The sequence below is a fragment of the Lissotriton vulgaris genome, chromosome 1_1, assembly GCF_964263255.1.
Source record: "Lissotriton vulgaris chromosome 1_1, aLisVul1.2, whole genome shotgun sequence".
Classification (NCBI taxonomy): domain Eukaryota; kingdom Metazoa; phylum Chordata; class Amphibia; order Caudata; family Salamandridae; genus Lissotriton; species Lissotriton vulgaris.
The window spans coordinates 1,190,049,964-1,190,062,014 of record NC_141685.1 but is presented as its reverse complement, the minus strand read 5'-3'; the positions used below and the strand labels follow the sequence as shown (position 1 = coordinate 1,190,062,014).

The window sequence follows — 12,051 nt, the reverse complement described above, 5'->3', positions numbered from 1 at the left end:
TGCACATGAGCGGTCACGGTCGGTAGGAAGAAGTCTTTACAAAGCAGGCCGCTTGTGGTCTGTCCAGCCATGTTATTATCTTGTCTTTGAAGGCTATTGCACCATGGGCTACAGATGTTAAAAATGTTGCCCCAATATTCGAATTAAGGGAGTGAGATCAGGCGAACTTATGGCTTTTCTTGCCCTGCAAAAAATGCCTTCCAAGGATTAAGCTGTTCCTTGCATTGCAGTGATGTCAGCAGAGGGCCGTCCTTTATGGTGGATCCACACTCCTAAATAATAATAGGTATTCACTATCTCGATGGGTTTACCTTCGATGTTCCATGCACCTTTCCTTTTTATTTGTTGCGAGATTAACATTGCATTTGTCTTTGCCGTGTTTATTTTTAAATTGTTCTATCTGCCATATAGAGACATTGCCGTTAGCAGCCGCTGTAGACCAATCTGGGTTTGGTCAAGCAATGTTGTCATCCACATATTGAAGCGATTGAATTTTGGTATCAGCTAGTTTGGGAGGAAACACTCATGCTTCAGTCAACCATTACGGTAAATCAGCCCAGTATAGATTAAAAAGTATTGGAGCCAATAGACACCCTTGCTTTAAGCCTCTGTTAGTTTGTATTTTTTTAGTGGTGGAGCAGGCTGTTATGACTCTAATCTTGACCCAGGTGTCCAAGTATTAAGCAATCAGTGCTGTTAAAAGCTTGTTATCAGTGCCCCAGTTTTTTTTATATCGTCCATAGTCACTAACGGGAACTGACCTACAGAAGTATGAGAATCTCTCCTTCAGGTTTCCCAGCAAGTCCACTCTCTATTGATCCACTAGAAAGAGTCAGTGGGAATAGTCCAGCTAATCCTGGGGATACTCAAGTCAAATCCAAGCCTGGGAACTCCCTCCCGCGATTGGTGTATTAGCTCAGGTTGGTCCTTCCTACATCCTTGAAGCAATCTGAGACTGTGCAAGGGTTTGAAAAGGGAGGGGGAGTTTTTTTTATTGCTAGGGCAAATATCAAAACTTATACTGCCACATTGTTCCTCCGCCCCTTAATGTCACTAATGGGACCAGACTACTCCCTGTAGGGGTTATGCACCCCCAGTTTCAGTAGTCCATGACGTGCTGGAATGCGCTGTGGTATATTCATGGCTCTGCCTTTCTAAGGCTCTCATATGAGCTTCTGGTAGGCAACACCGAGGCCAGCCGCCGCAGGACTGTCTGCCCGGATTACAACTTGCAATCCAGCGAACAGTCAGCAGTGGAGGTTGCTCATCAAATTAGCTAATTATCGTGGGACATTCAGGGAATATAGAAAATGAGAACATATATACACAACTAGAGGTACTAAACTTTCTAGGTTTTCAAATGCTATAAAAGTGAAGAATGGTTTAGTAAACAGTATCTTAAAGTGTAGAGATGAATATATATAGTATTATTATAAAGTAAACATTTTCTAAAAGGCAGTAGAGAGCTGTACAGGGTTAAAACTAAAGGTACAATCAGTGATTGGAGTGATAGGGGATCGCTGAGTTCTGAAAGTGGAAGGTGTACTGTTAGTAATGATATAGAGTTCTTTAAAGGGGTGTGTCGTCACCTCTTTCCTATACAGGAGCAGTGCTGTAGTGTTCCTAAACCTAAAGGTATTTCATTCCAGATCCTGGGTGCATAGATGGAGAAGGCCTTGCCTATTTTTTTTTTGGTTGCACTTCTTCATCTTTACTCTAATGGTGTCCTGCTTGCCTTTTATGCTGAGAACCTCCAAAGATGGTGAGCTTGTCAGTCAGTTTGTCGAGGGTGGTCATGATGGTATTTAGGGAATAATATGAGGGGATGATACAACATGGTCAAGAATGCAATCAAACTTTTAAGTAATATACGGATTAGAAGAAAAGTATGAGGAATCTAGGAGGTAGAGTAGGTTTGATAGCAAATGGTTTGTGTGATGTAATGGTATTTTCCTTTTCTTTTTAGGTCGAACCTATATTGGCAGTGCACATGCGCTACTCGTTTTGCGAGGCATGGAGTAATCCAGTATGGAGTCAAAGCTCCGTGGAAACTCCACCCACTTTCCACCCATGTTTTTTTTTCCTGTCATTGTCTTTCATAAATGCTGCTGTCTGATTGATGATAAGGCTTGTTAGTCCCTCCTTATTTTGGCTATTTCGTCATTTGACCCCTCCCATGTCTACTGCCACCTTTACTTTGAGTGTTACACAGTACTTAGACTACTTTTTCCCTGCCTTCTTACCCCCTTCTGCCCCTGCCTGTACTCCTGTGGTCCGTGCTTCCCCCTGCCCGTTGTCCGTGATGCAATGCAATGGGCCTTGCAAAAATGCGAGCACTATTGCATTGCAAATGCTTGTTTGACATAGAGATCAGCTGGGAGTCCGGTGAGGCAATGCGTTGCCATGGAGAGTGGGAAGTGGATAAGAGGAGCTTTCAGCGCCGCCAGTTGCACATGGTCTATGTCCCACTAGCCCCGCTTACACTTTACTTGGAGTCCCGCAATCCTTCACAGCATTCCTCCCATCTATAGATGTGAGCTGCATTGAGTTGTGTGTCCTTTCAGGACTTTAGTATGGCATTTCTTGTTAATCCCTTCCTGACCGACCCCTTTAATATCTTTAGTTTTGAAAGGGTTCGCTGCCCCATCCGTTCACCCGCGTGGCTGGCTGCATGTTAACCCCTACGGCTTAAAGCTCAGCTCAACACTTAGGGGCACATTAGGATGGCGGGCGGACTGTGTCCGCCCGCCATCTCATCGTTAAAAGGGACCACCTGCCATAAGGGTGGGGGTCCCGTGGGTGCTATTAAGATGCTCCCGCCACAGTGGCGGGGACATCCTGCATTTCTAACATTGTGGCGGGCGGTGCACTCAGCACCGCCCTCCACAAAGCAAGGAAGGCATGTTGTGCATGGAACTTCAGGGGGGTACCATAGGTACTCCCCCATGTGCACCCCTCACACCCCAGAGTCCCTGGGGGCCCGCAACAGGCCCTCACAAGCAATTCCCGCATGCCTTTCTGTGGCGGCAATGCCGCCACGGAAAGGCATGCTTCCGCCCTCATAGTAATATGGCTGGCTGTGTCTAACAGACACCGCCACCATATAAATTGCTTTTCCGCCCGGTAGGCAATCGGGTGGATTGCCTACTGGCAGAAAACTGCCGGACGGTCTTCCCTCCCGCTGGGGTCCCCCCGCCATGGTAATGTGGCGGGGGGGGAAATTGGTAGCGGGCGGAGGTTTTTGGCGATCCACCCTTTATCCTAATGTGCCCCTTAGTGTACACCTCTCCAAGTATTGTGTGTTCTTCACCCTCTTACTTGCTTATAATAGGTAACACACGTTTACACATTTTACGTTGGAAATCTAGGATAATAAACGCAACATGGCAAACATTCGTTTTTTAGTAGTGGCTATCGCACTATGTACGGCACATTTTCTCTGTACGAGGGCATTTGTAGCGCATACTTCCCTGCTCCATCTATCATGGCCCTGTTGCGATTCGAGCTACACCCAACCATTGAGTAACTATGTCGATGGGTGAAGTGCTGTAAAAGAAAGTAATTTAAAACACACACCTAAGCACAAAATTTTCCATATGCAGAATGGGTGCAATGCTCTGTTGCTCATTTACAGTAAACCGTAGTGTGCTTAGAACAGACTTTCGCTTTTCTTTGCATTCATAGTGATGATGAAGAGTTACCCCATAGATCCCACACCAGTATTGTACATCCTTACCCTTCATTGCAATCTGATGTAGCCCATGATCCCAAGCGATGTAGTAGTCCCACAGTAGAGTGAGACATAACCATTCATTTCACTGCCATTAATATAGTTTCTTTATGCCTTTCAGTTGGTCGGATTGTCTTTGTGATATGTGATGACATTGTACCCAAGACAGCTGAGAATTTCCGTGCCCTCTGTACTGGAGAAAAGGGCAACGGCTCTGTTTCTGGGAAACCTCTTCATTTTAAAGGATGACTGTTTCACAGAAGAGAGTTAGATGTGGATTGTACCGCTAAAATCTATATGTGTTTTGAAATTGTAATGAGGTTAGTGTGCTGCTCGCGGTCACCCCCCCCCCCCCTCCCTTGCCCTCCCCGCCCCCCAGAAAGCGTCATTAACACAAGTCAGTGAATGAAACCATGGTAAATTGTGATGGCTTTCATGTATTTTAATGTACAGGAAGAATAGCTTACTTTGGTTGCATGCAATACATAGGAGCAGGTACGCTTTATTTATAGCATATCCTGTCCCAGTCCGTCGAAGCACCTCAGATGCACCGTGTCATCTGGACATCAACAAGTCTTTACTGCAGGTGTGAATTATATATGTATTTTATTCTGGAACCTCTCCTGTCCTTTAAGAGGAAACCCAGCCATGTCTTTGTGATAAAATCTTCCATTGGGAATCCCTGCACTGCTCTGTATTTTGCTCATCTCTTTTTGGGGTTGGGTACAGTGGAAGGAAAGCAAGTATTGTTCCCTTATGGGTTTGTGTAAAACAATGCATTACAGGCGTAATTCCACAGCCAACAGGAAATCTCCCAAAGCACTTGCCATGCAGTGTTGTCCGTGCCAAAGTAATGAATGCATTGTTTAATGAAGGATTGTGCTTAATAGTGTCATTTATACATTTCAAAGTGCAGCCTCGGGATAAGGCAGAGTGGTTGCAAAGTGGCAAAATTAGATTTGTTCACATTCACCCACATTAGCACCACTTCACAGACTTTGCCAGAGCACCACTTTTCCGACTTTGCCAGTGAAGCGCTACTTTCATTTTCCTGTAATTCTTTGAACAATTTATTTCCACCATTCCTGGAGGTACTACAATACCTGGTTGATGCATAGAATAGAAAACGTTTGATGTCATCTTTATCAGCTGTTTTCCTGATTTTAATTTGTAATATGTGTACCACGGCTCTGTGTGCCGCGATGTGGTCTTTTTAAACTATACTACTTACGTTTTGTGCGTTAATGTGCTGCATCGCTACATACTTATAGGGTTCCAAAGGCGAGATCGATTGCATTGCAAATGCTTGTTTGATGATGGTGATGGGTGAAATATCTGAATTATTCTCAGCCACTATTTGCATGAGGCTGCTCTCTGTCTTGACTGGCATAGTCGAACAGGAAGAAGAATGCACTTCCTGATGGGCTTTGCTTCTGCCTGAGAGAGTCTACTTGTAGAAATGTCTTCAATGTGTGCTGTGTACTCTTGTCATGGGTTCTGGTTTCGCCATTGGAGTAACGGAACTGAAGAGGTGAAAGAAGACACATCACAAGCCTCAACATCCCCCCATGATATCACGGAAAGTTACTTTACATGGCCATTGACCGAATACAAGGGCTTTTCTACTTTTTGTTGTTGTTGTTAACAAATCCTCATTTAAAGCATTTGTTCAGCAGATTAATAACCCGTGATTGTTAGAAAGTACAGGCAACGATTCACTAAACCTAGACAAAATCAATGGATCCGTTACTTAAAAAATCTGCTGGCAGAATCGTTGAGGTCAAGCCGCGAACAGAGAATGGAAGGAGCTACTTAGAGGTAGAAGTTGTTAGCCTCGCATTACCCTCCTGGCTTCCATCCCCTCGGCTGTGAGTGAATGGTCAAACTAGAAAGTGGTGACACTAGTGTACATAGACATGAATTACTCAAATGTTATTTGGATCTGATTTACAAATGGCACGTATTCCATATTTATAGTCCGATTTTAAAATGTCGATGTGGAACCTTGAACCCTGACCAAAATAACAAGTCAAATTCCCCTTCTCATTTGCGGGGACAGGAAGTAACATGTATTCTTAATAGGGATCATTTTTATTTGAAAAGCAAACTCGCGTAAATTATAAAGTTATTAACACGAACTGACAGCAGCTCAAAGGTTAAATCCCCAGACAATGCCCAGAGGGTCATTGGGCAATGAGGCGCCCCCTTGACCGGTCCCATCGATTCACTTATTGGACACACACAACCCTGGTCTGCGGCCTCCCCTGTGCTGTAGCTTTAGGAAACATAGCAGCATTTAAAAAATATTTTCAGAAATCAGAGGGGAAAAAAGGTATTTCTCCTGGGCCTTGAGTCAGGGCCCTTTTTCATCGGTGCCAAACGTTGCTGGCATGCAGTGGAGCATGATGTAAAACAGCTGGGGTAAAGCTGCGCCTCTAACAGACCAGTTACTGAAAGAACAAAGGGGTTTGTGTTGGAATACAAGAGAAATAAATGGCGCAGTGAAAAAATATCAAATTTTGACAAAGTTTTATGTACATCATATTATAAGAATTGCTTTTTTAGAATTGCCAGCTATATCGTATGTAATAATTGTTGCTATAAAATCAGCATTCAATTTTTCATGTAAGCGCTTACTTGTTGGTTGGATATTTTAAAAAAAACTTTACAACTACTTCTTCACATATGGCCAGAATCTTGAGTGTTTCTAAAAACATATACAGTGCACAGGATAAGATATTTATCAGAGCAATGCTTAAACATATAATACATTTATTAATTTTTATGTATTTATTTTGTTTAAAGAGTTTAATGTAGCTCTTGCTATACCCAGAGGTATCAGAGAGCTTTACATGAGGAACAGCGAGTTACAAGTTACAAATTACCATACGTTACGAGAGTAAAGTAAGACATAAGAAAAAAGAAGCAATGTCACGGTCGTAAGTCAGAGGGAGGGGAGGAAGGGGACAAAGCAGGGAGATGGGGAGCACAGTGCCCAATGTCCGGCTGGGTAGGTGACATCCGAGGGGGTAAACCAGGGCCCAATCTCCATTCTAGCTGTCTAGGCAGCTCCACCGGGCATCAGCCATATTAGTCGGTCTCCGATCACAGTTCTTTTTTGAAAGTCTCGCAGCACAGCCCCTAGGTCATCTCTGGTAACGACCATTTGAGTAGATTGCTTTCCTTCGTCATGTGATGGGCCCTTCTCAGCTGACAAAAAAGTAGTTGGTGACCTTGTTGGATACCTTTTGGTGGCATGCCGAGGCCAAGCAGGCAGAGGCTTGCTGGTAGCTTGCAGTGTTCTTGGCGGCAAAGCTATCAGGAACCACATATACAGGCACCATTATGAAGTCTGGCATTGCAAAAGCTAGATCCACTAAACAATGGTGGAAATTCTGTGGACTTCCCTTGATAGTGGCAGAGCAATAGTGAGTACCGCTTATGCAAGGGGAGTAAGAACCACTGCAGCACAATTTGGACGATAAACCGCCATTTTAGGGGCAGACAAACACGTTGCTGGTTGAGTAAGGTAAACTGCTGCATTAATCTCTATTGAATTATGAAATCGTGCAGCGGCGAACAAATCTCCTGGAAAATCCTTGTGGGTCACCTCTGATGGTTTGCAACTGATTTAGTGAGGTTTAAGGGTGCCTACCTCTCACTGGATTGCCGCGATGGTCGGATCCGCCAAATTGCTAAGCAGCGCTCCAGTTCCATAAGGTTGATTCATGGTTTTCAGGGTCAGGCAGGACTCTGGTTGGGGGGAACCTCATCATACTTGGTGCAGCCATTATATCCTTGCAGCACCATACTGGTTTGGGTGCTTTTCGGAAGTTACACCCTGGTGAGGATCGATCAGTCCAATTCGTCGGCGAGGGAGGGCAGCACAAGATCCAGGACACTGTGAAGAGTGGGGCGAACCTTTCCTCCCCGCGGCTCCCCCCTTTTACCTTGCTCAAACACTGATAGCCTCTCTGCGGGCAGCTCCGACGCAGCTCGCTAACCAGGAAGGCTCCCAGTGCCGCAGTTGTATCAGATGAAATTCCGGTTCTGGCTCCAACAAGGTGGGGGCTGTAGATATTTCAGGGCCTGAGTCTCAACGTCATGATCGTCTCATCACCAAAAATATTGAGGTGCACTGTAGTGTAGTTCCTATATTCCCAATAGGCTCTGCGCATTGGAATAATATATTCAGCAGTGTAGACGTAGGACTAGGGTCGACTAGGTCTCTACTGACTATATTAGACTTAAGGTTTGCCAGCTATCTCAGAGGTCACTAGAAACTTTCTCGAATAAACGAGGAGGAGTTTAACCTCCCTGGATAGACAAGAAGGGATTAGCTTCTGAGAACCATATAAAATGACAACTTTGCTCCCTCAGAATAAGAGTATATCTCTAGAGTCGTGTGAAAACAATAGACAGCTATTTCACTCAGTCAAATGTGCGTACTTAGTTTCACCAGAGTGCAGTGAAGAGAGAGACGGACGTTTTCAATAAAAGGTATAATTTATTGAGCAGTTTTCCTTCTCATGCAAGAGAAATGAATTGCCACAATTGCAATACTTAATGTAAAGTAAAGTGTGTACAGTAAAAGGAGTATTATGAAATAATATTGTAAAAGCATTGATATGGTTTCTTAGCCATAAGATTCTTAAAATGGATAAAATCTATACATACATACATACATTGACTAACGTACTCAACAGGTGCTTCTAAATACGCCTACCCCGGTACATGTGTTGAACAAGTGTCCTGCTGCAGTAGTGCAGTACTGCTGGCCTTACAGCTCTAGCCAATGTTACCATGTCAGACCCGCATGCAGTAAAAATGCACATGTCTATGAGTGCACTACTTGTGTACCTCTTTTGGCTTTGTGATGACTACATTTATTTTTAACTGTATGCAGCACAATTATGTGGCATGTGTGGTAATGTCAACTTCACTTTGTCATCCTCACAGGTTGATGCCCACCAGAAGCAGGAAATCTGGCTGACCATCGCCCGGGCATTCAGATCAGTGGGGGGGTCTACAAGCGGTGGATCCGCAACTGGCAGAAGAGGTGGCAGGACCTACGTGGCTGGACCCGGAGGATCGCGAGGGTCCAGCTGAAGCTGTCACCTCCTCGCTGTAGGGGCGGACACAGACCCTGACCCCTGACCCCCCACATGCTGCGTATTCTGCACGTGGTCTTCCCGGACCTGGATGGGCAACTGAAGGCCAGACAGCAGCAAGGAGGGTGTAAGCCCATGCCTGATCTGTAAACATGCCTGACATGCTATGTGCAATGTTTTGGCCTGGTCATACTCCCACATTAAGTTGGTCTTGGAGTCCAGGACTCCTATCCCTCTATTGTGTAAGTCACACTCCTCACCTGATCAACAGTTGTGGCCCCTACAGTCTGTGGCTATTTTCAACTTGGGCACTGTGTCCCTTAAATGAGCTATGCTGATGGTCCTGCACAGCATATGTTACTGTGACCCTGATGTGTGCATCGTGGGTGGTCTCTTCTTTGCACTATGCTTGGTCTCTGACGTGCTCTGTGGTTGCCTTTCACATATGTTCATATTGCTGGGCTGGGTCACAAAATGTGTGTGGGGTTCTTAAGCAGGTTCATACAGCAGGTGAGTCCATGTAGTGTCCTCAGGGCTATGTAGAGGAAGTATGTCACACTGGCCCAGACACCTGCCCACTGTCCATGCCAATACACTGTATCTGTTTTACCTACTCTGTCATGCCCACTCCACGGCATAGTGAGTCTCTGTACTCACACTGACGTGTATGGACCTACTGTGTGGTTGCTGAAATGTGCCATCAGGTGTATGACACAATATCATTGTAGTGTGGCTTACCATTTCGTGACAACTGGTGTGTTGAGGATTTGAATGGGAGCAGGAGATCTGAGTTGTGACACTGGGGATGATACCTGTGCAACATATAAAGGTGTGGACAGTTGAATGAGCCCAATGCTGTATACAAGAATGACTTTCACACAGCTATGTATCATAGGCAGCAGACTGTTTTTTGCTCATGTTCAGGTAGTTGTTTTTACAGGCACTCATATGTCAGTTTTAAGTGATGTAGGATCATTATAGTCCAAGAACAGTGTGTGGCAGGGGACAGACTGGTGCACTTGTCAGCTGCAGAGTTTGGTATGGGCATGACCTATGAATGTGACGCAGTGCAGAGTGATGTTTTGTGGATGCATTGCCCCATGACATGTGACAGTGAAGGCTGGCTTACCAAGCATGTGTGTGCCAGGGGACTGACTGGCTAAGAGGGATCCTACATTGGAGTCTGAGGTGCTCCATGCACCCCATTGTGTCATTTACTATCATAACCTTAGGACATCATTGTGTGTTGTGCTGCTAGGCATCACAAGATTGTGAAATGTGAGTGTGGCCATACATTCATCCAGACACCTGTACTGAGTGATTGGCATTTGATGTGATGTATGTTAATAGTGATGTACTTGTACATGGTCATTTGCATGTACAACAACTGGGTATGTGGTGCATGTGTGCACTTTGGGGTATTAACAGCCTGCATGCAACAGGCATATGGACACCTGTCCAGGAGGGATATGGGTGCCATGGTTGATGTTCAGACCTATGCACCCCTGTGTGTGCATCCGGTAATGTTGTGTATTGACAGTGTTGTGTGTATGTAGGTGCAGGCAACTAACGTGGTCCTTATTTTCTTACTTATATGCAGATACATCCACGGGCAAAGGAGACAGAGCGACGGACCAGGAGGAGCCACAGAGCCAGCCTGGGCCAGCAACTGAGGAGTCACAGGGACCCAGTGGCACGGAGGGTGAGGGGAGCCACACCGAGGAGTCCTCAGCACCATCCACCTCAGCTGAGGACCACAGCAGCTCGGAGGATGACTCCCTTGTGGGGGCGGGTGTCAGCAGCCAGGAAACAACAGAGGGTGATGCTATTACCGCCACCACCACCACCCTCCCCCCGGCTCCAATCCCAGAGGTCCATGGCAGCTCCCGTGTTCAGGAGCATGTCTCCTTCCTGCCAGGCACAGCACACCCTTCCCCTGTGTCCCCAGCTGCCCTGAGTGTGGAGTCTGTGGACCTACTTAAACAGATCCATGTAGGGCAGACATCAATGCTGAGTGTCCTCCATGCACACACTGGTCTGTTGACACAACTGGTGTTGTTCATGGATGGCATCTCATCTGGCATGTCTGCCCTACAGAGGACCAAACAGTCCATGGCCTCCTCACTGATGGCAGCAGTTTCCCTCCTCCAGCAGTCCCTGACCCCTTCAGCCTCAGCCCAAACAACTCCTCCTAGCACCCTACCTGTCCCCAACATACACACATCTGCACGGTCACCCAAACACACAGACACAGACAGCACACAATCACCCACACATAAGTCTAAATGTCCCCCAAGCAAAGTCAGGGGACTGATCCCACACACACAGGGGATGGGGCTCAGACACACACACAGGCATCCACAAGCACTCCGCAGTCCTCAGATTCATCTTCCTCCAAGAACTCTTCCCTTGCCTCACCTGCAACCCCATCTCCTAAGAAGGTCTTCCTGTGTGACCTAGGCCTCTTCCCCTCAGATCCAAGTGGAGAAGTGTGGCTCACTGGTTAGAGGAGGCAGACCCTGATGCAGAGGTCAGACCCGGGACCAGGGTTCAATACCCGACGCGGCAGGGTCTAGAGCTCAAAATGTCCACGGACTTGATAATTCTCGCCTTGGTGCCTAATCGAATCATGGGTTCACACTCTCCAACTCTGGGAAATAGCTTGCTTAATCTCCACTACGGCCCCCCGCGATGGGATGCCTGGTCTTCACCTTGGGGATGCCCAGTAGGGGTTATCTCGCAGGGAAAGCCAGGACAGGTTCCCAAAGCAAGCGCTAAGAGACCTGTCAGTGATTTGGCGCTATATAAATCGAAATTAACATAACATAACATAACATAACATAACATCCAGCAGATCCTGACTACAGGGGGAAGGGGAAGTCCCCACACAGAGAGAAAAGTGCCCCTCACACCCTGACACCTTCCCAGGTGCAGGCAGACTGAGGCCCCCACCCGCAAGTCACCCCGTAGCCAGAAGAGCAAGACCCCACCCACACCCCCTGCTCCACTGCACAGTCTCCTTCCTCCATCCCTCAGGTCAGCACACCACAGGTTCCCCTGCCACATCCTGTCCCAGGTTCCCAGTGCCAGGTGGCTGATTGCTGAATAAAGCATTTTTTTGTTTTTCTTGTGCATTTGATTTAGCTGTAGATTTTGTTGCTGCTGTTTACCCTGACCTTGGTCTGAAAATGCAGTATTTACAAATGTCTG

The 12,051-nt window shown here is 46.3% G+C and overlaps 1 protein-coding gene across 1 annotated transcript in view; it reads left to right on the top strand.

The window, feature by feature from the left end:
• Positions 1-11,672, top strand: part of LOC147748885 (uncharacterized) — a 29,217-nt gene extending 17,545 nt beyond the window's left edge. Inside the window, exons 2-3 of the mRNA XM_086936492.1 lie at positions 8,690-8,968; positions 10,442-11,672. Of these exons, the coding sequence (XP_086792618.1) occupies positions 8,896-8,968; positions 10,442-11,301 (933 nt within the window). The 5' untranslated portion in view covers positions 8,690-8,895 and the 3' untranslated portion in view covers positions 11,302-11,672. The remainder of the gene's footprint in view (positions 1-8,689; positions 8,969-10,441) is intronic.
• Positions 11,673-12,051: the final 379 nt, after the last annotated feature.